At 52.8% G+C, this 26,148-nt stretch overlaps 1 protein-coding gene across 5 annotated transcripts in view; it reads right to left on the bottom strand.

Moving 5' to 3' along the window:
- The window catches only part of UNKL (unk like zinc finger), a gene marked incomplete at its 5' end in the record, with an annotated part of 44,916 nt that overhangs the window by 16,118 nt on the left and 2,650 nt on the right, over positions 1-26,148 (bottom strand). For all 5 annotated transcript variants that reach the window (XM_082644272.1, XM_082644268.1, XM_082644270.1 and 2 more), the window contains 7 exons: positions 2,493-2,555; positions 9,384-9,469; positions 10,018-10,102; positions 11,506-11,623; positions 13,052-13,187; positions 16,176-16,309; positions 16,657-16,833. In XM_082644272.1, the coding sequence (XP_082500398.1) occupies positions 2,493-2,555; positions 9,384-9,469; positions 10,018-10,102; positions 11,506-11,623; positions 13,052-13,187; positions 16,176-16,309; positions 16,657-16,833 (799 nt within the window). The remainder of the gene's footprint in view (positions 1-2,492; positions 2,556-9,383; positions 9,470-10,017; positions 10,103-11,505; positions 11,624-13,051; positions 13,188-16,175; positions 16,310-16,656; positions 16,834-26,148) is intronic.

Genomic DNA, 26,148 nt, shown 5'->3' with positions numbered 1-26,148 from the left:
TCTATGTTCTGAATATTAACCCCTTATCAGATAAGTAATTTGCAGATATTTTTCCCATTCCATGAGCTGTCTTTTCACTCTGTCTGTTGACAGTGTCCTTTGATGCACGAAAGTTTTTAAGTTCAATGAAGTCTCATTTATCTATTTTCTCTTCTGTTGCCTATGCTTTTGGTGTCACATCCATGAAATTGTTGCCAATCCCAAAGTCAGGAAGCTTTCCCATCTGCCTGTTTCTTAGTAGCAGAGACACACTCGTGTGCTAGGGGAAGCTTGGGGTGACCTGGGGACTCATCAGACTGACAACTTGGAAAGCCCGCCTGTTCGCTGAGAACTGAGTCCCCAAATTGCACTGCTCTCACGGGTGACACCACTGGCTGCCTCTCAGGGTGGGACAGAGCGAGTCCTGGAGGGCTGGGGTCTGCGCACCGTGGACACTGTCTCCATGGTCTCGGAGCCTGGACTCTGCAGCGATGGGCAGCCACAGCACGGAGCTGCTTTCCTCGGCAGGAACCACCGAGTGCCGCCCGGCAAGCAGGGGGTGTCTAAGGAAGGGGCCCCCTGGGAAGGAAGACGGACACTGGGGAGTGGGCCGGGCTAACCAGCGAACTGAACCACCTCAGTTTATCAAGGAAAACACCACACGCCCTGTGCTCCCCACTCTGACCCAATGATCGAAGCCCCAGAAACAAGAGCTGCTGCTGAGGCCCAGGGACATGGGGTCCTGTGGCCGCCTCAGAGGAGATGGGAGGTCCCAGGGACAGGTGGCCAGCATTCTCCTCCAGCCAGAGCGGACGGCGCCCACATGCAGGGAAGGGGTCCCTGGAGCAGCAGCTGAGCACCGTTCACCCGAGAGAGCCACCAGGCTGGCCTCACAGCCATGGCGTCCACTGGGCATTCCAGCTGACCCTTCAGAGCGGGAACCTCGGGGGTCCCAGGGGAAATGCTGTTAACCTGGCCTAGGGGCCCTCTGGCTTTCCAACCGGGCCTGGCTTTGGGACAGGATGGAGGGGGTCTCTGGGTGCAGGTGAGCGCTGGCTGGTGGATGAACTTGGTCAGTCTACTCACAGCGCCCAAGGGGGAGGGCAGCTCGCACAACGGGAACCTCCCAGCCCTCGTGGGCTCCCCTGCCGTGAGCCCCACTCCTTTCCAGGCCCTTCCTCCTCAGCCCTGAGACTGTGGCCACATACCCTGTTGGCTACACTACTGTTAACATTTCATGTTTCAGATTCTTAATGAACAACTTCTCGATTTCAATCTCTTTAAAAAAAAAATGACAAGATAACTGGGTTGTATTTTTACTTTCAACCACCCTGCTGATTTCAAAAATGTGCTTCAGAATCTTCTAATGGAAAAAAAGTGCCTGAACATCTTGCTCTGAAAAATCCCCCAGGAGGTACCCTCAGGGCACTAAGTAAACCAGAAGAAAAGGAACTGCGAGGGCCTGTCCACTTGGGAATTTAAAATAAAGCTCAGAGCAGAGACAGGTGACAAGCGGCCAGAGAGAGTGAGTGTTCGCTGCGCATCCTGCCAAGCCCAGGCCTTCCAGAGTGTGTAAAGCTCCCTCTGCCTTTTTACAGTGATCGGAAAACAAGCATCCTTCTGTCCAGAGAAAAAAACCTGTTTCTCAAACAACTTGGTTTACCAAGCGTACAGGAAGCTATGTCGCACAGAACAGAGAGAAAGGGCCTGACTCAGGAGAAGCCTGGGGGCGGGGGTGAGGCGGGGGCACGGCGGGAAGCCCCCATGTAGCCTCCCTTGGAGGAGAAAGAATGCATTGATCACTAGTTCCTGATCACTAGTTCCCTCAGAGGTGAAAACTACTCCAGATTGTGACCCGAGAGAGGGAGACCAAGCCAGGCTCACCCTGGACGCTGCCATGGGCTCAACTGTGCCCCCAAAACTCAGAAGTTGGGGTCCTGACCCCCAGCACCTCTGAACGGGACCTGCTTAGAGTCAGGGTCTTTACCGAGGGAATCAAGTTAAGACGAGGTTGATGGGGGGGTCCTGATCAATAGCACTGATGTCCTGATGGAAAAGGGACCACTGGAGACAGACACAGACACAGACACAGAAGACGGCGCCTGCAGGCAGAGAACGGAGGTCCCCAGAAGGAACCAACCTTGCTGACACCCTCGTCTCCGACTTCGGGCTCCGGACGGAATCACTGCGTGTTGTTTAAGCCTCGGTCTGTGGAGCTTTGTCACGGCTGCCCCGGGGACACTCACACAGAAGGGCCACGAAGGGCACCTCTTATTTCCCCGTGGGGGAAACTCTAAGAGGTTTTGGTTCTGTTGTTTCCAAGGTACGGCACACTTTTTAAAACATTAAAACAAAGGACACATGGAACAGATGACTTTAAGAAGAACATAAGAATGTAGCTGCTTTACAAATGGATGTTAACCAGGTCACGGCGTAAGTCAGGGGTAAGTGACGGGCTACACAGGCAGCGGTCTAGTTGCAAAGAGAACGTGAAATCTCGCCTCGGGTAGTACCTGCTTACTGTCCTGCTCGCTGGCCTTCTGGCTGCCTTCAGCAGGTGAATCTCTCCGTTTTGCCTGCAACAGAAAAAGCACTGGCTGTTGGAAGAAAAAGCAGCTGATTAAAAACACACAGAGAGGGCCTCCCTGGTGGCGCAGTGGTTGAGAGTCCGCCTGCCGATGCAGGGGATACGGGTTCGTGCCCCGGTCTGGGAGGATCCCATATGCCGCGGAGCGGCTGGGCCCGTGAGCCATGGCCGCTGGGCCTGCGCATCCGGAGCCTGTGCTCCGCAACGGGAGAGGCCACAACAGTGAGAGGCCCGCATACCGCAAAAAGAAAAAAAAAAAAAAACAAAAAAACAAAAAAACAAAAAAACACACAGAGACCTAAGCTTTGCTCAGAAGGCAGAAAAGGCCGAGGACTAGGACTTCCCTGGTGGCGCAGTGGTTAAGAATCCGCCTGCCAATGCAGGGGACACGGGTTCGAGCCCTGATCCAGGAAGATCCCACATGCCGTGGAGCAACTAAACCTGTGTGCCACACTACTGAGCCTGCACTCTAGAAGCCTGTGCGCCTAGAGCCTGTGCTCCTCAACAAGAAAAGCCACCATAGTGTGAAGCCCATGCACTGCAACAAAGACCCAACATACCAAAAATAAACAAACAAACAAACAAATTAAAGGGGGGAAAAGAAAAAGAAAAGGCCAAGGACTGAAGTCCATGAAACAGAAAGGCTTTCAAATCTGCTGCTTCTGCATCAGTTTTCTTGGATTCCAGTTCCTACACCTGATGTGGATCTCTGCGCTCCTTGCTGGTCCATGTGAAGGCAGGTGAGAGCTCCCTGAACCCACAATGGTGAACCCCAAACAGAGCCTCCCAGGCAGGGCTGCATCTCCAGAGCCGGGAAAGTCGTGGCAAGTCCAACACCTGAGACAGATGATTTCCTGGAAGGCTATTCTCTGCCCTCCCCCTTTCTGCCTGGAGACAGCCTATAAATTTCCCTTCATAAAGGTGATCCCTTCCCTCCCAAGAGGAAGGGAACAGCTTAACCACCTGAGAACGCTAATCACCCAAAGGACTGCAGGAGGCTGAGCCTCACAACAAACTCACTAAAATAACCCTCATCTTCCCTTATTTCCCCCATATCTTTACCTTCCCAAATTTAGTTCCCTGTAAGCAGAAACCCCTTTTGTCTTGTCACTTCTCCACAATTTATCGCTCTTTGTTAAAAGGGTAGATAAGCCCCCAGGTCTAGGCTCCAAATGAATAAGTAATAAACATGTTCTCCAGTTAATTTGCCTTTGGTCAGTTTAATTTGCGGGACCCCAGACACTAAACCTAAATGGATAGAGGGAACAGTTATGTTTTTGTTTTTAATTTATTTAATTTATTTATTTTTGGCTGTGTTGGGTCTTCATTGCTGCGCACGGGCTTTTCTCTAGTTGCGGCGAGCAGGGGCTCCTCTTCGTTGCAGTGTGCGGGCTTCGCACTGCGGTGGCTTCCCTTGTTGCAGAGCACGGGCTCTAGGCGCCCAGGCTTCAGGAGTTGTGGCTCGTGGGCTCTGGAGCACAGGCTCAGTAGTTGTGGTGCACAGGCTTAGTTGCTCCGTGGCATGTGGGATCTTCCTGGACCAGGGCTCGAACCCGTGTCCCCTGCATTGGCAGGCGGATTCTTAACCACTGCGCCACCAGGGAAGCCCAAGGGAACAGTTTTTTTCCTCTCCCTCACATGTAAAAATCCTGACTCCCATGAGCCACCTTCTGGGGAAACTGCACAAGGATGGCTTTGCCTGCAGAGCTCAGGAACTGTACTCTCAAACATAAGCATGAAAACTGCACCAAGGGACTTCCCTGGTGGTGCAGTGGTTAAGAATCTGTCTGCCAACGCAGGGGACATGGGTTCAATCCATGGTCCAGGAAGATCCCATATGCCACAGAGCAACTAAGCCCATGTGCCATGACTACTGAGCCTGCACTCTAGAGCCCGCGAGCCACAACTACTGAGCCCACGTGCCACAACCACTGAAGCTCACGCACCCTAGAGCCCACGTGATGCAACTACTGAAGCCCACGTGCTCTAGGGCCTGCATGCCACAACTACCAAAGCCCATGTGCCTAGAGCCCGTGCTCCACAAGAGAAGCCACTGCAATGAGAAGCCCACTCACCACAATGAAAAGTAGCCCCCGCTTGCCACAACTAGAGAAAGCCCACACGCAGCAACGAAGACCCAACGCAGCCAAAAAAAAAAAAAAAAAAAAAAAACCACAAAAAACAAAACAAACTGCACCAAAACGTTCTTTAGATCTGAGTGTTATTCTGATTTTTGTGCCTAATCTTATGATAAGTGAACTTGAACTTGTGGCAGTGGCTCAGGTCATCCCTTCCTTCCTTGTTTGGTTTCTGGATTTGTAGAAGGACCCAGAAGACTCACAGAAGGCAGAGAAGAAGCCATGTCCACACAGGCCCTGACTGGGGCCCCTTCCTCCTGCCTGATGCCCGACACCCAGCTCAACTCTGAGCCTGTCCTGGTTTCTCTGGTTTCCTTGCATTCCTTTCACCCAGAAGTGACCCCCCCACCCCAATTTGGTTGTTGGCCTCCGAAGGCCCTGACCAGAGACCTAAGACCCTCGCTCAAAGGAGAAGCTACATTATGAAGAAACCAGGTTGCCCTGAAACAGCTCTGCTCGCCTTCAGGATAAAGTCCCAGAGCTCCTGTGTGGGGCCTTGTCCCCGTCCAGGGCCCCTCCTGACTCTTCCCTGGGCCTGCACCTGTGCTGGGCAGGGAGGGGAGCTCATGCTCTGCAATGTCAGCAACCCACCATCACACAGGAGCTTTCAGGTGTGCTGAGCAGGCACCTAGCTGTGCGTGAATGTTCTGGAACGGGGCAAGAGGGAGGCCAGTGAGAGCAGCTTGCCCCGGACAGAGCACAGAGTTCTTTCACTTAAGTTCAGTTATGCTGTCAAAGTTGACTGAGATTCAGGAAAATGGGGAAGGGAAGCTGTCCTCTATTCCTCACCCCCACTTTAAACAAAAATGGTTCGTTTGGGACAGTGAGACCCATGCTGAGGTCCGAGCTTCTCCAAACACCCCAATCGACGTATTCCCTTAGGGTCACAACCAAACCACATGCCCCTGAACCCATGCCCAGAGGCGGCCCGAGCTGACCCCAGCACCTCAGATCCCACATGATTCTTGGATGCTCAAAATCTATTTGAGCATGTGCTGAAAATGTCAGGCAGAAGGAAGAGCCAGTTCCCAGTTCCAGTGTCGTGGTCCTCCAGGGGAAGACTGGATGTTCCACATTGAAACACTTTGCTTGAATCTTTTTAATGGAAACTTTGTAATAGGGAAGAACAAATCTGACTCCATATTGGATTGTTTCTTTTGCTTTAACCTTTGTATTCTATTGCTTTTGCTACAAGTTAATCACTAAAAGAATGTTGCCTATAGCCTGAAATACACAGGAGAGCCCACTCTCAAAGTTCGGACCTTTATAGGTTTATCACTTTTCCATTCATATAGAGATAAAAAGTTGCAAAACAGAGCATAACATTTATCTTGTTGGAGGTTTATAGGAACGTGACCAGACCTATGTGGACAGCTTTGAGAACAAAGGATTCCAAGAAGTTCGCAACAACTAACCATACACCCTCCCCTTTTAGTACAAAAGAAGCCTGAATTCTAACTGGGTTCTTTGGGACACTAGTCCACTGTCCTCCCGGTCTGCTGGCTTTCCGGATAAAGTTGCTATTCCTTGCCCCAACAACTCATCTTTCGACTTATTGGCCTGTCATGTGGTGAGCAGTACAACGGACTCGGTAACTTCTTGGAGGATTTTAACTTCTCCCTCAATTTCCAGTCCTGGCCTTAGGCCCACCTGAGTGAGTTCTGTCTCACATAAGGACGAGCAGAGGTGGTGGCCACACGAGGCGCTGCTGTTCATTCTGAAACGGTTACACTGACACACTCAAGTCCCACTTCAGGGTAACTGAGGACCTGTGAGGTGGGCGAATCCAGGTGCACCCTGCCTAAAGCAGCTGTGGGGCTGGGAGCCTGACCCGGGGAGCAGGGTGGGCATCACCCAGGAGAGCAGCCCAGCTCCCTGCCTCACCAAAGGAACTCAGCTGCGTCTGCAGCCAGACATGAGAGGCAGCACGCAGAAAGGTTGTGCTAAAGTCACAGCTGGTGAAGAGGAAACACTCCTCTGTGACACTCGCTACCCAGAGGCAGAGCAGATCCCACAGGCTGAGGGCTGTTCCACGAGATACACCTGCACCTCAGACGCCAATCCAAGTCCCAAGTGGTCACCTGTGCGCCTGACCGACCAGCTGTAAACCAGGGTTTCCATGACCCCCTCCTTGGGTTCCATCTACAATGGAACCCAAGCCATTGTACTATAGCTCACAGAACTCCAGGAAACACGTACAAGAACTCACAGAACTCAAGGAAACATGTAACTCTGTTTACTGGCTCATTATGCAATAGAGGCTGTGATAAAGGACACAGATGCACAGCCAGGTGAAGAGGCACTCCGGGCAAGGTCCGGAGGGGTCCCAAGTGCAGGAGCTTCTGTCCCCGTGGAGCTGGGGTGTGCCACCCTCCTGCACATGGATGTGTTCCCCAACCTGGATGCTCTCCAAACCTCATACTTTAGAGACTTTTATGGAAGCTCATCACGTGGGCATGATCCATTATTGACTCAATCTCCAGCCCCCTCCCCCTCCCCAGAGGATCGGGGTAGGGCTGAAAGTTCCAGGCTTCTAATCACACCTGGTCTTTCTTGTGACCAGCCCCACCCAGGAGCCCACCAAGAGTCACCTCACTGGAACAAAAGAATTATGAAGGTCTTGGAGTCCTGTGTGAGGAACTGGGGGGAGAAGAGACCAATATACATATTTTCTATTATTTCACAATGTGTTTCTGTTGAGAGATGCCAGCAGGTCACGTGATGTGGCCAGTTCTGGACACAGTGAGGAGAAGGTGCTGGCAGCAGGAGCCGACGCACAGCTACGTGGGCCCCACAGCTGGAAGCGAGCAGTGGGGAAGCCGCTTCCCTCTCCCCGGTTGTAGAGGAGGGATTCAAACCCAAGACAGACTCCTCAAACCCAGGACCACATCTACAGGTGATGAGACTCCAGGCATCTCTCCCCCACCAGGGTGAAGTATGTGTGGTGAGGTTCATGGTTTGTCTGTTCACCCAGACTCTCTCTACACTGAAAAGGAAGCAGCAGGAACACCCACTGTGCACAAGGCTGGATTCGGGACTTGTGACAATCCTCACAAACAAATATACTCAAGATGGAGGGGGCAACCAGTAGAGAATGAGAACCTCGCCACCCACCCCTCCCGCCTGCGCCAAGCACATGCCCTCCCCTGCACGATCTTCCCGTTCAGACCTGGCAGGGCTGCCGGGCCCTCCCTGCGGGGCTGCTGCAACAGGAGACCTGAGAGGGACAAAACCAGGGCCCCCGCTCAGCCAAAGTCGCCCAACACACAGCTGGAGCCCAACACCATGCAGGAAGATGGTGTTGCCAGGCCTGCCCTGAGGCTGTCCACGTCCTGGGCCCGAAAGTCAGAGCCACCCCCAAACAGGATGCTTCATTACTTTTTTTAGTTTTTTTAAAAACTGAGGCAAAATTCACACAACATAAGAGTAATTTTTTAAAAGTGAAGGATTCAGTGGCATTTGCCACATTTATGATGTTGTGCGAACCCCACCTCTATCCAGTTCCACGACATTTCCATCCACAAAGGAACCCTCCCCGCTGAGCTCTAACTGCCACCCCTCCCCCAGCCCTGGCACCCACTATGTGTTCTAGCACGGTGACTTTTAAGTTGCAAAATAATTAACAGAAGACAAAGGATGCCCTGAGAGTCTGTCTGCAGGGGTGGGCACGCTGTTCTGGCACCGCCCAGCAGCCGGAGGCGCCTCTTGCAGGGTCCCAGCTTCCCCGTCCAAACAACCTGGTTGTTGCTTCAGGTACAAGCCACACCGAGGATCCATCTACCCTGGCCCTCAGTGGGAGCCAAGCCAGTGGCCCTCTGACCACCACCTGAAACCACGACTGTCACACCCCCTGGGAGCCACCAAGAAGGTGAGGAGGGGACTAGCTTCTGCCTCTGCCAAGCGCCGGCTCTGCTACTGGAAGAGACTGGTGGTCCCGAATGCTCCTCCGTGCTGAAGCAGTGATGAACTGTGTGCCTGGCAGGGCTCCTCTAAGCAAACCCCACCTCAGCTGTCCTCACTTTTCCTGTCCTTCTCTTTTTTCAGAAAAGCACCAAGTGGAAAGAAAGACAGGGCAGGGAAACACCTGAGTTTTTTCCAGTTTCCTTCCTAGAACCAATCCCAGGCGGCCACCTCCTCAATGACACCAACACGACAGATAAAACCACGTGCGAGGAAGAGGATCATCCTCAGAGACGTAAGGCAGAGCCAAGGAGCCCACAACCATGCCCACGACCACGCCAGAGCGACTGACGGGACGCAGGATGGAGCCCCCCGTTGTCCCCTCCACCTGCACGGGCACAAGGGTCCTAACCCACCAGGCCCCCCATCTCTCACTGCACAAATCTGAGACGCCTGGGTCTGCCCTCGCACCTCGTTGGGGACCCACCTCTGCCCTTCAGGGGTCCCCCTGGACTCGGGGCCCCTCTTCACACTCAGCCAGAGACCACGCCTCGCACATGGCCAATATGTGCATGTCTGGCAAAAGGCAAGGCCGGGCAAGTACACCCGGGCCAGGACTCAGCCAGGATTCTTCTAGACTCTTCTATAAGGAGCCGCCAACCCTGCAGGCAGGCCGTCTCCAACCATGTCACCCAGAGATCACATCCATCCGTGTACCTAACACTGGATTCAAACCAAACAGCAGAGCGGGCACCCTCCTCGGGACGCCGTCCACTTACATGTCCGGGCTGCCCGCTGGGGGCCGCAGGGCCGCTGGTGGAGGTGAGGTCTCGGCAGCCCCAGTCGCTGGCCATTCCAAGACTCTCTGCCGAGAAAGCGGGTGGCGGGCTTTGAGTGGCTGCTGGCTGAGACTTTGGTTAAAGAGACCCCACAGATCAGGGAGGGCAAGTGTGCGCTAGTCTCCAACGGGTCGGCCAGAGCCACTGTGAGCCGAGCTGACCGCATGGGACCCTGGCGTCTTCCAGAGCGAATTATGAACGACTCCAACAGCAGAAAGTAATGGAAAATTTCAACAGGAAAAGCCACCCTCCCCATTAAAATAAAAAATAGTAAAATCAGAATTTGCAACTGTGCTCATAAGAACAGGAACCCCAAATCAAAAAGCTTTAAGAGGAAGCGCTCGGGAACACTGGGGGAAGGGCCATGCCTGTGCATTTCCCGTCACTGACGTGGTTTCTGCCTTTGGGGACATTATGGGCTCACCTGGCCATCAAAATTACTACACTCACGGCCCTGGGGTGCCCAGAGGCAGGGCCATGCTGAGCCCCATGAAGCCCAGAGCCCCACCGACCCTCCCAGCCGCCCCCGACCGAGGCTGAGCCCTGCCTGCTCCGGGTGCACCAAGGTACTCACTCTCCACATGTGCAAAAGCACAGAAGGGGCCCCGAGGGCAGTGCCCAGTCTGTCGCATGTCGTTGCACTTGGTAGACTTGTAGATCTAGGAAATGAAAATAAAACAGCAAATAGAGAGGCTGGACTGGAAACCTGTTCCTGTGGGAGGCCCAGAGCTGGCTGGGTCTGGTCTCCTTCCAGCTGGAGGTCCAGAGCTGGTCATCACAAGGGGGTATCCTGAAAAAGAAGGATGTGGACACCGCACCCCCATCCCCACTCCTCCCAGCAGTCCCGGGACGCCCTGTCGGTGCAGGGCCAGTCAGCCTGGGAAACCGTGTGGGCCTGAGGCTGCTCCTGCAGCACGTGTCCTTTAAATCACATATCAGGTCAGCTTGTCCACTTGGCACTTCCTGAAAGATGCACCTGGTTCAGTGCCTGGTATACAGCAGGTGCACAAGAAATGCCTGTTAAGTGACCACGTGCGTCCACTCCATGGCCAGACCCAAGGCTGCTTCACTTGGGTGTGGCCCAGCAGCACAGCCTGCCCAGGAGGGACAGCAGCCTCTAGGTCCCAGACACCCTCATGGGCACTGCCACCCGCCCCCTTCCCTGCCCGAAACGCTGCTCGTTCCCCGTGGCTCTTTGACCATCCCCTGAGTACCTGCACTGAAATTTTAAGGGTCACCAACAAAAGCAATTTCAAAAGGTCTCCAATTCAGAACTACAAATATCAGGAGTCTAAGTGTTGTTTTATGCACGCTTTGAAGCACTGAATCCCTAGACAGAAAAAACTTTTAAGAAAGGAAACACCACAGCCTTTCAGACCAGGAGCCCACCCCTCCCTGGAGCCCAGGTGCCCCAGTGGGCACTCCTTCACCGCAGAGCCTGCTCCCAGCCTGGCCCTGACCCTCCTGGTCCCAGTGCTCTGATGCTCTCCCATTGGTTCAGGGGCCTTGTGTGCTTGTTCGTTTTTAACACAAATCCGAGTGTGCAGCAAAGGGTTAACTCCATGGCTTCCCTGTCCACACCCGCATGCCCCAAAGGAAGGACTGGCTTTGAGGAAGGACTGGCTTTGACGGGCTCAGGGAGGTGACGTCTGAGCCCCTGGAATGTCCTGCCTGGGCGGGTCTCTGTTTACCTGGGGCCCTGGGCCATGCCACATAGTGACTTAAGGTGGGCCTGGGCCACGCAGCATTGGCTCAGCCTCTGCAGGGGCCAGAGACTGAGGTCAGCCATGTCTGCTGACCGACCCCCAGTAAAAACCCTAGATGCCAAGGCTTGGGTGACTTCCCAGCTGGCAGCACTGTGAGTATGGCCACAAATACGGCCACATGTGGTGGCTAGGAGAAGGACACACCGTCCACAGTGCGTGCCTGGTCTCCCCAGGACCCGCCCCTGGGGCCTTGATCCTTTGCTGATTTTAATCACATTCTTTCCGTGTAAAGAACCATAGGTGCTGAGCCCTGCGAGTCCTTTGAGCCCGTCCCTGGACCGAGGGTGCTCCCGTACCTCGGGGTGGAACTGCTGCTCTGTGCGCGAGTGGCAGTACTGACAGCTGTCCCCGCTCTCGCACCTGGAGGGCTCGCCCCACTCGTCACCGTGCTTCACGCTGGGGCAGGGGGTGGACCTGGGGGACAAGGAGGAGTCAGCGGAGGATGGATGTCCTCCCCACATGCTCTGGGGCGTCAGGCTGTCCGCACAGTGCTGAGCACACGTGCGTGCACCACCAGGGGACATGGGTGCCAGCCCTGGAAGCACTGGCCCCTTCCTCACCAGGACAGGCGAAAAAAAAAAAAAGCAGGGTGGGGGTTTCCCTGGCCATCCAGTGGTTAGGACTCTGCACTTCCACTGTAGGGAGCGTGGGTTCGATCTCACATGCAGCAGAGCGCGGCCAAAAAAAAAAAAAAGCAGTGCAGGTGCCTGGTGGAACCCAGAAGGCATTCAGGAGCCCGTTTTCATTTTCCACAAAATGTGAAGTGAGTGAGTCAGAGCCACTGATGCCACTGTGACAAGCACCTCGGAGACACAGCCAGGCCTCCTGCAGCAGGAGGAGACCAGGCCCAGCCCCCACCCAGCCCACCAGGGGACCACACTCTGTCTCCCCGTGAGACTATTTCAAAATTGAACCTGAGACTTTGGTCCTACAATATGAAAACCCTACCCAGTACCCTCTATTCTTCAGGTACTTCCTGGCAGCTTTATTGTATTGGATTTATTTTAAAAATTATCATCTGTGGGAAATAAAACTTTTATTTTTTACGATTTTCTATCCCTTTGATACGCAGTAAATTCATTTCATCTTCTCAAGATGACATCGGGTGACTAAAAGCCAAAGGTTCTCTGTCCCTCAACTCAAACTACTCAGAACAGTGACTGTCATAAAAACAACTTTCTCTATCTGAAAGTGAGGGCTCTCGGGCAGGTGAGGGGGCATCAAATTATTAGAGAGAGGCTCTTTGCTCCAAGAACAAGCTCTACACAGAGCTCGGGACCCAAGGGAGGAGCAAGGTGAGGGCCAAGGTGCCCAGGTACCCCTGGGGTTCCATGTCCCCAGTCCCCCACCCCGCCCAGTGCCGGGTCCATCCAGCAAGTTGGCAAACTTGAGGCTAAGCTGGGCACCAAGGTGAGGGCAGCTGGAATGAGGAGGAGACGGCCTAGGAAGAGACCAGGACTGCCAGGTGCATGACACAAGGTGAGGCCCAAACCCACCACCCCAAGGACATCAGTCCCCCGGAGAGGGTAAAGTCAGGCTGTGGGCACCGGGACTCTCAGCCTCGCAAGGGCCAGTTCCTTGCCAGCAGGCGTTCTTGCTGGCAGGGACGCACAGGTCACAGGAGGGAGGCCGGGGGAGGGGGGGAAATGGAGGAGCCACGCCCTGACCGCACCTGCCGGCTGGCTGGACACTGGGGCCTCCAGGGAGAGTGAAGGGAGCAGAGGGGTGGCTGCCTGAACTAGAGCCTCGAGCCAACGTGAGTGTGAACAGAGGGGACCGCCGGGCTGGGCCCACGCCAGAGAAGTCGGCCAGGGCCCTGCGGCGCCCGTGGCCCAGGCTCACCTGTACTGGAACCTCCGGGGGTCCCGCCGCCGGTCCCTGCTGTTGTGGAAGTGTGGGCATGCGTAGCCCTGGCGGCACAGGCGCGGCGGCTTGGGGCACTGCTCTGTCTTGTAGCTGCCTAGCACGAAGTTGGTATCTGAAAAACAGGGGTCCACACGGAAACGTGCACACGTGTGCTCACGACAGCCACACAGCCAAAAGGTGTCCATCGGCAGATGATGGGTAAACGCCATGTGGCCCATCCATGTGGTGGAGCATCACTCGGCCATGAAGAGGAGTGAAGCACTGACACGCGCTACAACGTGGATGAGACTTTAACAATCTGAACACACAATGCTGAGTGAGAGAAGCAGACACAGAAGGCACATGTTGTATGATTCTACTTATAGGAAACATCCAAAACAGGCAAATCCATAGACAGAAAGTAGATTAGTGGGTATCAGGGGCCGGGGCTTCTTTGGGGAGACCAGATAGAGTTTTAGAACCAGATAAAAGTGATGGGTGCACAACACTGTGAACATACTAAAAACCTCTGAAATACACTTTAAAATGGCTCATTTTACACCCAATAAAGTACCATACAAATTTTAAAAATAAATAAATAAAATGGTTCATTTTAACCCCAAGGTAAATGATGGGCACTGGGTGATGCTGACATGTCATTGCAGGCTCTCCGCCGTGACAAACATCCCACTGCAGGGGGGCTGCTGTGTGTATGGAGGTACCAGATATGTGAGGACTCCCTGAACTTTCCACAATGTGGAACCTAAAACTGCTCTAAAAAAAAATAAAGTCGATTTTTTAAGTAGTTAATTTCATGTTACCTGAATTTTATCTCAAAGCAAAAATAAACCAAAAAACCACCAGGGATCATTTAAAAGCAGTAACAGATGAAAGGAGATTCTTGAAAATCATACCCATTCTTGGGTTGGTTAATAATTGACCCTCCCCATTTTTTTTTTTTTACAAACGACATTGTTTTTAATTACACTTGCCCAGCGGTGCTGACTCTCAAGGCATGGAGGGGAAGACAGTGGAGGGAGGGTGTGTTGCCTGGCCAACCCCGGGAGCCACACCCAGGACACGCTTCCACACCCACATTTAATGGCACCACCCCCACACACACCAAACTCAGTTCCAAATAACTGATAAAATGACAAGGGACGTGAACCACACAGCAGGGCACAGAGAGGACAAAAGGAGCTTAAACAGAAAAGACGATTTTAAGAAAATAAAAATTGTAAGACATTTGTTCACAAGCATTGACAGAGGACCTCCAACAGACACGAGGTCCTGCGCTGAGTAGCATGAACCACAAAGAAGTGAGAGGCGTGGCAGTGCCCGTGAGTCACAGGGGCTCTGGGACGCCCTTTAGTGGGTGATAGATGAACGGTCCATCCAGATGTGGAGAATTATTCAGCAATAAGAAAGGTGCTAAGATGATATGAGGAAAAAGAAGAAGAAGAAAGGCGCTACCAAGCCCCAAAGAGACACAGGGAACCCTGAATGCACAGCACTAAGTTCAAAGGCTACACACTGTGTGATCCCAACTGTATGACAAAACAATGGGGCGAAAGATCAGTGGTCACCAGCAGTGGAGCACAGAGGATCTTAGGGCAGTGACACTACCTGCATAACATCATAATGGAGGATCCGTGTCTTATACATTTGCCCAAACTCGGAGAATGCACAATGCAGGGTTAAACTGTGCCCTTAGTTAATAACCATGTATCAATATTGGTTGTCAATTGTAACAAATGTTACCTCATCAACACAAGACGTTCATGATGTGCAATTTTTCTGTTAACCGAAAACTTCCCTAAAAAATAAAATCTACTGGGCTTCCCTGGTGGTGCAGTGGTTGAGAGTCCACCTGCCGATGCAGGGGACACGGGTTCGTGCCCCGGTCCGGGAAGATCCCACATGCTGCGGAGCGGCTGGGCTGCTGAGCCTGCGCATCCGGAGCCTGTGCTCCGCCACGGGAGAGGCCACAACAGTGAGAGGCTCTCGTACCGCAAAAAAATAAAATAAAATAAAATAAAATCTACTAATTAAAAATCCAAACCACAGGCGCTGAAGGTTAGTTACCCGGCCAGACCCAACCCAGCACCTCCTCCCACTTTCCTTCCTCAAGCTCAGCCTGCCTGACAGTGACAAGAGAGGACCTGTACCCCCACCTGCACCACAAGCCAGAGCTCACAGGTGGAGCCTGTGGTCCAGGACCAGGGAGACGGAGGGGCTGCGACATAAGAAGGACAAGCCCTGAGGCAGAGAGCTGTGGGCGCAGCCCTCCCTCTGTGCAAGCCTCTCCCCAGAGGGACATGGCGACGCTGGGACCCCCACATATGCTGTGGGTCCAGGCCCCCCACACCGCAGGCACAATGGAAGGCCAGGCTCCTCAGCGCTCCTGCTGGGCCCGAGGAAGGCCTGGGCAGCCACCTTTGTTAATTCATCCCTGGGCCCAGGGTGGCATAGGATTCGGCGGGACGGGGAAAAACCCTTGTAGGGAATTCATTGCTGAATTAAGTGCGGCCTTGAAGCGTTTTACGTGCGAGAGCAAAGCCGGTCCAAGGAGACACGGCATTACTGAGAGGGGTTCTCTTAAAGCCGCACCACCCTCGGGAAACATCCAAACAGGCAGCTCCACAGAGACATAGCCAGGCTAGTGGGTGCCAGGGCTGGGAAGGGGAGACCACTGATGGGCACAGGTTTCTGTCCGAGGTGATGGAAATGTTCTGGAACCAGACAGAGTTGATGGTTGCACAACACTGTGGTGCACCAAATGCCACGGACCTGTGACTTTCTGATGGTTAAAATGGCAAATTTACATATGGGTATTTTACAATTAAACAAACCTCACTGCCCATAGCCATCATCTGTGGAGGCTGCTGGGGACGAGCCTGGCTCTGGGACCAGACACCTGGCAGGAGCTGTGCCAGCCATGCAGGTCCCTCCCCCAGAGCAGCCTGAGGACCAGACGGGCTGCTGGAGGGGCTGAGGGTGATGCGCTCGAATGGAACCTTGGTCTCCCCTCCTGACCTGTAAAGGGGGCGACGGGGTCCACCGTGCGGACACTTTACAGACAGAGACGAGCCCCCCGCCCCAGCAGCGGCTGCAGGGTTACCTTGCCACCGGGGGTCCTCGCCCAGGATCTTCTCCATCAGGGCCTGGCTGGCCAAGACCCCAGGCTGCAGGTCAGGGACGCCATCCCCAGCACTGAGCTGGCCGTTCTGCAGGGCTTCCTGGGCCTGCAGCTCCCTGCAACCAAACGGCACGTGGTCACGGTGCTGCAGCCTGTCTGAAGCCTCTGACGGTGAGACAGCCACCGGCTTCTGTCACTTTATGAAGCCGCCTACGTGAGGGTTCAGGACGTGCAGCCCACGGCCTTGGGGCCCCCGTTCCAGGATGACAGTCTTGGCCCAAATCCCAAGAGCCTCAGAGCCGAGCGTGCGAGACGCCACAAGCTCCCCTGGGTCCGGGTCAGCAGGGAGGAGAAGGGTCACTTTCTCGTTAGCAGTAAAATCAAGGCCCAGAAAGAGCTGCTTGAGGCAAGCAATGCCCAAAACACAGGGAGGAGAGTGGCTCCCGGCAGGACGGCCACTCACCTGATGTCACACACGGGCGGCCGCAAGTCCAGGGGGCCGTGCGCAAAGGCGCAGTGCAGCCCGTTCTTCACGCAGTGGCCCCGGGCATCTGTCTCATGGATGCATGTGCCTGTCTTGTAGTAGCGCAGGTGATACTTGCGCTCCGTGTCCCCGGTCGTCCGGTGCAGGTAAGGACATCTGGGAAGCAGAAGACGACACGCACCGTCTGGGCCCTGGGGCCACCACAGTGTCAACCTGCTCCCGGCAGCTGGTTCTTGTCTCCTTTTCCCAAACACCTGCTCTAGTCGGAGGATGAACAGCACTGGACAGAGCACCCGTCCCTGCTCCAGACCCTCCCCCACGGCACTCAGACCCCCACAGATCCCTCAATTACACATGGGAGAAAAATACAACACCCAAGTTACCCGAAAATCACCCTTCATAATTTTTTGAATAAAGTGGAAAACAAAGTTCCCCCATCAAGTAAGGGGCTGGCGGCCTCTCCCATCCCCCGTCCAGGTGCTTTCAGGGACCCCTCGAGGGAGGTGGAGGAGCCTGGAAGGGCTGGAGGAGGACGATGGGGGGAGATAGGCTGGGGAGAAGCAGCTGGGGGGAGGCACGGATGGGGCAGCATCCCACAGGCCACACAAAGGCCCGGAGCCACGCACTCCCAGGGAGAGCCACACGCGGCTCCCTGAGCAGCAAGGGTTAGGGTTAGGGTGAGGGCTCCCGCTGCAGGGAGGTGGCAGTGGCAGAGGTGGCATGGACGGTTCCAGCAGACACGGGGCAGGGGACTGAGCCCGCCTCAAGGTCAGTCCCTCCAGACAAGAGCCAGAGACACAGAAGAATGAGAGGGGATACGCAGAGGACTCTGAGCAGCCCCAGAGTGGCCCAAGGCCAAGGCAGAGCCACAGCTGCAAGTCCCCAGATCTAAAAACAAGGCCATCACCCCCAGAGATGGCTGGGGAGCACTGTGTGGGGCTTGGGAAAGGTCCACTCCCACCTCGCTGCCTGACAGGCTGTGGACCTGGGTGCTGGGAGCACCTGTGGCGGTGGGGGGCTCCCCATACAGAGCATAGATGGATGGATAAGACCAAAAGTAAAAGAAAAAACGACTTAGGGACCAACCAGTTTAAACCCCCGTCTGGTAAGATGAAGAAACAGAGGCTCAGAGTTCGGACAGCTCACCCCAGACCTTAAGGAACACCTCGGGTGTGCAGGCCATGAGAGCAGGACTTGCCATGCCCCGTCAAGTCCCCGGGTCCCCTGGAGCCAACCAAGCAAAAGGCAAATGCTGTGGGCCCAGAAGATCCAGATGCACTCCCAGAAGAGCTGGGGTCTCGAAGATACATGTGCCCCCACGATCACAGCAGCACGAGTCACAAGAGCTTAAAGCTGGAAATAACCCGAGTGTCCACCAACTGATGGATGGATGAACAAAACATGGTCCATCCAGACAGTGGAATGAGCACTGATACAGGCTACAACAGGGATGAACCTTGAAAACATCCTGTTAAGTGAAAGAAGCCAGACACAAAAGGACAAATACTGTGTGGGTCCATTCCCATGAGGTCCCTAAAGCAGTCAAATTCATAGCAACAGAAAGTAGAGGGTGGGGAGGGAGGGAGATGCAAGAGGGAAGAGATATGGGAACATATGTATATGTATAGCTGGTTCACTTTGTTATAAAGCAGAAACTGACACACCATTGTAAAGCAATTATCCTCTAATAAAGATGTTAAAAAAAAAGAAAGAAAAAAAGAAAAAGAAAAAATATATACCTCATGTACTACCTAAATCTTTTTATAGCATGCTGATGAAACAGAGAATAATATATTACTGTTCCAAAGAAGTTATTTGAAAACAATTATACTAAGCATTTTCACATTTTTATTAAGTCAATAAATATGTATTAAATATGTGAGTATAATAAATAGAAAAAAGAAAACAAACAGACAAAAAAAAGAAAGTAGAGGGTGGGTGCCAGGGGCTGGGGGAGGAAGAGGGGGAGTGAGTGTGTAATGGGACAGAACTTCTGTCTGGGAGGAAGAATCTGGAAATAGATGGCAGTCATGGTTGTACAACATTGTGAATGTAATTAATGCCCCTGAATTGCACATTTAAAAATGGTTAAGTGCACCACAACTACTGAGCCTGCGCTCTAGAGCCCGTAAGTCACAACTACTGAGCCCATGTGCCACAACTACTGAAGCCTGCATGCCTAGAGCCCATGCTCCGCAACAAGAAGTCACCGCAGTGAGAAGCCCCCGCTCGCCAGAACTAGTGAAAGCCCGCACGCAGCAACGAAGACGCAACGCAGTCAAAAATTAATTAATTTAAAAGATGGTTAAAATGGCAAACTTTATGGATGTTATCACAACTTTAAACAAAGCCCATTGGAGACAGAGAAGAGAGAGAGAGATGGTCTCTATGTTTGTGTTGAAATACACCACACTTACAGGGAAGCGTGTCACAGGTCATACCTGGATGGCCTGTGGCATTTCACAAACCGACACCTGAGTAACAGCACCTAGTTCAAGAGGACAGAACACAGCCAGCCCCTCACATGGGCACGAGGTAGGGGCGAAGACCACACTCTCTTGTGAGTGGCGGCTTCTGGGGCAATCCCAGCTGTTGTTGCCAATCACCAAAGATCCGTGAGAAAAAGGAAAAGCGGAAGATGGAGAAAGCAGTTTATGAGACAAGCTGGTCCCCACCTTGTGAAAAGAGAAAAGAAAAAACTTAAAGAATTATGACTGTATTACATACAGACAAGAAAAAGGAAACACTGCCTGTGAAGACAGTGCTCTCTACGCCCAAACAGGAGCTGTCTCCTTCGTGTTCTCAAAGATAAGTTCCAAGGAACATTTTCAGGACGTGTGAGTGAAATGGTCAAATATCTGCTTAGGGTTTTTACTATATTAGGTATTGATGCAGCCTTGATTAAAATCCCTCACTACAGAGTTACATCTTACGTTTTAAGCTCCTCCAAGAGCTCCTGTGCATCTCCTCACAAGCACTGGTGTGTAACTCAGTCTCTGGGTCCCCAGAGAGGTGAGGCTGTCATGGAGCAGTCTCTGCCACACCAAGGAACCTGTCCTAGAACAAGGAACCCCCTCCCACTTTTCATATTAATATATAGACTAATATCACTAACAAAGAACATGTAGAAATAGGCCAGGAACTCACAGAACAATGGGCTAGAGAAATAAACAAGGAACTTACAAAAGAGAAAATGCAAAGGGTCTCAACCACTGAGAGGCACTCATCTTGCTTCTGATGCGAGAAATGCACCTGGAGGCCCACCTGTTCCCGGGCAAAACCCCAGGAGCAGGGCTATAGTAAAGCAACACTGCTGCTGGCAAGAATGCCAAGTGACAGGCACCAAGAGGACAGGTGCCATTACCCTCTGTCCCAGCAATCCCCAAAGACAGACTGGCACACAGAGATAAAAAGAGGTTTTGTTCGTAATCACCAAAGGCTGGAGACAACCAAGTTGTGGGATAAACTTCAAGGAAGCTCAGCGTGGCTTGGAGGAATGGGCAGTCTGTGTGGACGGCTTTGGAGGGGGTGCCAGGTGGTACCGTGAGGGAAAAGCACTAAGAAGAGGGAGTGCAGGACTTCCCTGGTGGCACAGTGGTTAAGAATCCACCTGCCAATGCAAGGGACATGGGTTTGAACCCTGGTCCGGGAAGATCTCACATGCTGTGGAGCAACTAAGCCCGTGCACCACAACTACTGAGCCTGCGCTCTAGAGCCCGCATACCACAACTACTGAAGCCCACACGCCTAGAGCCCGTGCTCCGCAACAAGAGAAGCCACCGCAATGAGAAGCCCACACACCACAACGAAGAGTAGTCTTTGCTCGTTGCAACTAGAGAAAGCCTGCGCACAGCAACAAAGACCCAACACAACCAAAAATAAAATAAGTAAATAAATAAATAAATTTATTTATTTTGTAAAAAAAGAAAAGGGAGTGTCACACCCTGTGGTTTACATCGGAGGGTGGGGGAGGGGAACAAGAATACAGATACATCTGCTTATATCAAAAATTATGGAAGGAGGAGCTATTGTTTCATGGGGACAGAGTTTCAGTCTGAAGATGGAAAAGTTCTGGAGGTGGATGGTGGTGATGGCTGCACAACACTGCAAATAAACTTAACTCCACTAAACTGTACAGTTAAAAAAGCTAAGATGATAAATTTAATGTTATGTATGTTTTACTACAATAAAAAAATAAAATAAAATGACTTTAATAGGAAAATGGCCATTTTGCAAAAACAGTTCCAATCTTCAGAAACACTCACAATCTACTATAAGTTAAAGCAAATGAATTCCAGAGTCTGGGGAGAGGGGGACCAGCACATCAGAGCCGAGGCACTGCCTGTTGGTTTATCTACGGAACCCAGTCAGCATAGCCGTGCTGAAGCAGGACCACATGGACCACGGGCATCGCCAATGCGCTAACTGCAGGGTGTGGCAAAGGCTGCGTGCACCCCCACAGCTCTGGGGAGTGAATGTGGTGGGCAACACCTCCCCCATTTCCTCATGTTCCCTAATGGTCCCTCAGGTCAACTCTAAGCATCATTTCGTTTCCTTGCCAGTACCATCACTGTGGCAAACAGAGCCTGGCCAAGGTTCCCCCTCTCACCAGCACTGAGCACCGAACAGGCACTATTATTTCACTAGGGGCATGTCACCTCTGCTTATTACATGACTTCAAAGCATAAGCTAAGATTAAAATATTGGAGGACATTTAATGAAAAGAAAATGGCTTTACCTAAGAACATCTAAGAGGCAAAAGGGAAAACCTTAGAGAAAACACAATGGCAGAATGTAGACCCTCACTGAAGTGGGGAAGAGGCTGGGGGGAACCCCAGGGGTCAGCCCAATACCGCGTGCAGATGCTTCCTCACCACAGGAGTTCACTCTTCCATCCCAGGGGCTACTGACAGCCCTGCAGCACCTGTAATGTGATTCGGTTCCACAGCCCGCCAAATTCAGGGTGGCACCTGTGGTTCTCAAAACCATCCATGACAATTAGTGACCCAGTCAGTGTAATTAAAACAAGTGGTGTGATGCAGCAGTACATGCCAGACACAGGTCTGCCATGATGCTCTGGAACCACTGAAACTAGGAGGGAGGGGTAAAGAGGAACACGGCAGGGGCTCGAGGCTGCTGCCTGTGTCTCCAGAAGAGCCAGAAATCATCCCCTTCCTTCCCGCAACTCACCCAAAACAAAGGTGGACCCACAAACTCAGTTCCACTATACATCAACATCGGTCAGCAAGCCAGGCTGGAGCGCATCACAACCACCTGGATGGTCTGCTAACCCCAGACCATCTGATCTCGGCGGAAACCTTGGGTAGAAACTGCCGGCAAGTTCCCAGGTGATGCTGCTGCTGATGATCTAGGGGCCGCACTGGGAGAACCACTGGGCTGAGACGGACACTCAAGCACAACATGATGCTCTCCTAGTCCTCAGGGAGCTCAGGCATAGGTGTGGACCAAAATACAGCACAGAAATAACTGAGGTGTGAACTGGACCAGCAGAAAAATGGGAAAAGGAAGACCTGTGTGCCATAGACAACTGGGGATGGCGAAAAGGTGGGGCTTGTGGGGAGAAGCTTGAGTGTCCCCCTCTTCTCTGACACTAGGGGTGGGGGTTGCCAGTTAACCCCATGTGAACCACACACCCATCCATTCAGCCTGGCACCCCCAGCCTCTGGCTTCCAAGGGCTGCCCTGGACTTTCAAGCCAGGCCAGCGACCCCTCATTAATCCCTAACATGGACCATCAGCTCGGCAACAAGTCCACCTCCCTCTTCTGTGCCCAAAAAGCTGCCACCCTCTCCGAGGAACCTGTCTCTGCCAAGGCCGTCTCCCCACTCGCCTCCAAGGAGCACCAGAGCTCCCTGAGCCAGGCGCTCCCTCCCAGTCAGCTCCTCATCCCTGGCCCTTCAATCAAAGCAGGAGGGCCTGAAATGCTACAATCACTCTCACGTTCTTCTGTTTCTTCTACCTACTGGTCTCTGACAGGTCCAACTCAGTCACCTAATTATAATTTCTTTCCTTAAGTTGGCTGATTTGTAAAGCCTGTGTCTTCCTCTAGACTGTTAAGTAGCTCCCTGACTCTTAAATGTTATGTTCTAACGTGGCCTGCCCTTGGATTTCACCTCACCACGAATGCCCAAGCAGAGTTCACTTATATGGTCAGTTTAAACAGCAACAGTTTATAACCATCCTGAAGTGAACGGACTTTCACCTAAGCCTTAGGTCCTAGGACACCTGACTTTTTAAAATTAAACATTGCAGGAGCATCTCTCAACAGACAAGTCAGACCAAGGACAAGTATGACACAGCAGGCACACCAAGACTTGGGCATGTAGAAAAGTTTCTGTACATCAGCAAGCTCCCACAGTGCCCAGATTCACGGGTGGGAGGTCCCAGGCAACGTGCAGTGAGGAGGGAGGGATCTGTGGGGAGAAGTGCCGGGCCTGCCAGGTGAAAACATGGTAGGGAGCCCTACCAACAACAAGGCAGATCTCTAGAGCCAATCTGGAAAGTTATAGCACAGTAATGGGGCAGGCTCACTTCTTATTAAAACCAAGAAAACCTATAAAATGTGGGGTCTGGAGGGCCACCTCCAGGGACTGCCTGCTTGTGGCAGAAGGAGGGTTATCAGGAAAGAGGATGGTCACTTTGTACTACGTATAGTTAGGGACTGCTTGTATTGTCTGCCAATGAAAATGTTCCCCTGGAGGGGCCCCTCAGACCCCTGGAAGGGCCTTTGCTTTTTATGCGTCAGAACCTACCTCTGTAAACGCACCTGACATGCATTTACAAGCACAAAACGGACACATGGTCTCCTGGGAGCGGAAGCACACCTAGGTTCCAGGTGGGAAGACCCGCCCTGACGGTCTACGGTCCTGAGCAGCGAACAGGACTAGCTGGGAGGCTGGGTCTGTCCACACCCACTGCCTCTCTCAGAGCAGTTTTCAGGATGTGGCTGGACAGCGACAAACCTCCGGCCAAGCTTCGCTCCGGCAAGCGAGCGTCGCTTTCTTCAAAATCCCAGCCTGAGAAATACCTGCGACGGATCCGCACGGGTGGGAACAGCGACCCTGTTGGGTGGGTCGGGCCCGCCCCCGCCCTCGCCCTCGCCCTCGCCCTCAAGCTCGGAGGCAGCACCCGCTCGCCCGACTCGCTCTTGGCCGACTACAGAGGGCGCGCAGCGAGCTGCAGACCCAGGCGGTCCAGCCGCGCCGCGGGGAGGCCAGTTCCCACGGGGGCGGGGCGGGACTCACGTGACCTGGACGGCCAATCGAGGCCCGCGCCGGGGAAGGGGCGTGCCCGCCAGAACAAAGGGCGCCGCGAGAGGGAGGATCTGGGGCGCTAGCACTGAGGGACCTTCCCGGCCACAGGGTGCCCGCCGGCGGAGGGTGACAGCGGGATGGGGGGGTGGGGGGATGTGGCGGACGGGGAGGGGCCACGGAAGGAGGGATGACAGAGAGAGGGGGAGGGTGGCTGCCCACGGAGGAAAAGGGGTGATAGAGGGGGTGCCCATGGGGAGGAGGAGATGAGGGGGCTACCCAGAGATGACAGCTGGAGTCCTCACAGGGGGTGGAGGTGACAGATGGGGAGGGGTCACTGGGAGGAGGGTGACAGCGAGAGGGGAAGGGTGACGGACTACCCGCCAATGAAAAGGGGTGACAGCGGGGGAGGAGAGTGCCCGCAAATGTAAGGGGGTGACAGAAGGGGAGGGGGCCCCAGGAGGAGAGGTGACAGCAAGGGGGGAGAATGACCACCTGCCTAGGACAGGAGTTGACATCAGGGGTGCCAACCCTCTTGGGGGTCCCACCCTCCTGCCCACGGCTGAGCCCCACAGCGCCCCCATCAAGCTCCAAGAACTTGAATGCTTATGTCACCTTATATTGGCTGAAGGGTCTTTGGTCTCTGATACATATTCATGATTTACAATAACAGGTTGGCAGTATATATGCCCAAAATAGACATTTCAAGAACCAATGAATTGAAATAAAAGGAAAGCCCTTTCCTTGCTCTGAAAAGTTGTATCTATTTACAGATTCCATGGCAACCCTGCACGAGCTAGAATATGTAATTCAACAGGACAAACTCTGGGAAAGTCTATCTCCCGTGGAATGAGTGGTAATTACTAAGGAGAGATTCTCAGGGGAGATGTCTGGTCTGTCAAACACTTCCTATGGGACAGAAACAAGTCATCTCATGTGCTCACTAATAGTCACAAACAAAATCTTTAATAAGACACATGTACTCTCATACTATGTGTACATGTACACAGGATGCACCCAAAACACTATCAAACAACCATCTTAGTCCCATTCTTCTTCTCAATGATAACCTGCTAACCTGCATGCTATCTGGGTTATATGCTAATTTTTTTTTTGGCTGCACCATGCAGCTTGTGGGATCTTAATTCCCCCACCAGGGATTGAACCTGGACCCTCGGCAGTGAAAGCCTGGAGTCCTAACCACTGGACCGCCAGAGAATTCCCCATGTTAATGTTTTTGCAATAAATAATTGTAATATTTAATTAATATTTGAGTCCAGCTTAAAATGACCATCCACAGGTAGGTGTCCACTGCAGCACTCTTCATTCCGTAGGAACTGGACCCCACCCTGGATGTCCAGCAATGGGGCCAAATACATACCAGGACATTCAGACTCTGGAACCCAAAACAGCTGTTAAAATATGCTTTCTTTCTGGCACAGTGGTTAAGAATATGCCTGCCAATGCAAAGGACATGGGTTCGAGCCCTGGTCTGGGAAGATCCCATATGCTGGGGAGCAACTAAGCCCGTGCACCACAACTACTAAGCCTGAGCTCTAGAGCCCACGAGCCACAACTACTGAGCCTGTGTGCCACAACTACTGAAGCCCGCGCGTCTAGAGCCCATGCTCCACAACAAGAGAAGCCACCACAATGAGAAGCCCGCACACCACAACGAAGAGTAGCCCCCGCTCTCTGCAACTAAAGAAAGCCCTCACGCAGCAACGAAGACCGAACACAGCCAAAAAATAAAATTAATTAATTTAAAAAAATATATGCTTTCTTTTCATGAATTAAAAGCATCATCAGTGAGGGGACTTCCCTGGCAGCCCAGTGGTTAATAATCTATGCTTCTACTGCGGGGGGTGCAGGTTCAATCCCTCATGGGGGAACTAAGATCCCACATGCCATGCAGTGCAGCCAAAAAAAAAAAAAAAGCTTCACCAGTGAATAGTCCAAATAGTCCCCCATCCTGGACTCTAGAATGGGGTCAGACATGCTAGGTGACTGGATCCCTGCACCAGGGTCTCAGCAGTGGCCCCTGGGGGCAACTCAGGACTTAAGGTCCAGAGAGGTGACTGACATGGCCAAGGGAAATGAGGGACCAGAGGCCAGGCCTTAGCTAGACAAAAATATCTCTCTTTTGCAGACCCATTTGCAGAAAACAGCAGCTCAAGATGCAATTAAATAATGCACTTTTA

The sequence above is a fragment of the Mesoplodon mirus genome (genome assembly GCF_964341445.2).
Source record: "Mesoplodon mirus genome assembly, chromosome: 15".
Taxonomy (NCBI): Eukaryota; Metazoa; Chordata; class Mammalia; order Artiodactyla; family Ziphiidae; genus Mesoplodon; species Mesoplodon mirus.
Note: the sequence above shows the minus strand (reverse complement) of the source record. Positions and strands in the feature narration are given on the sequence as shown.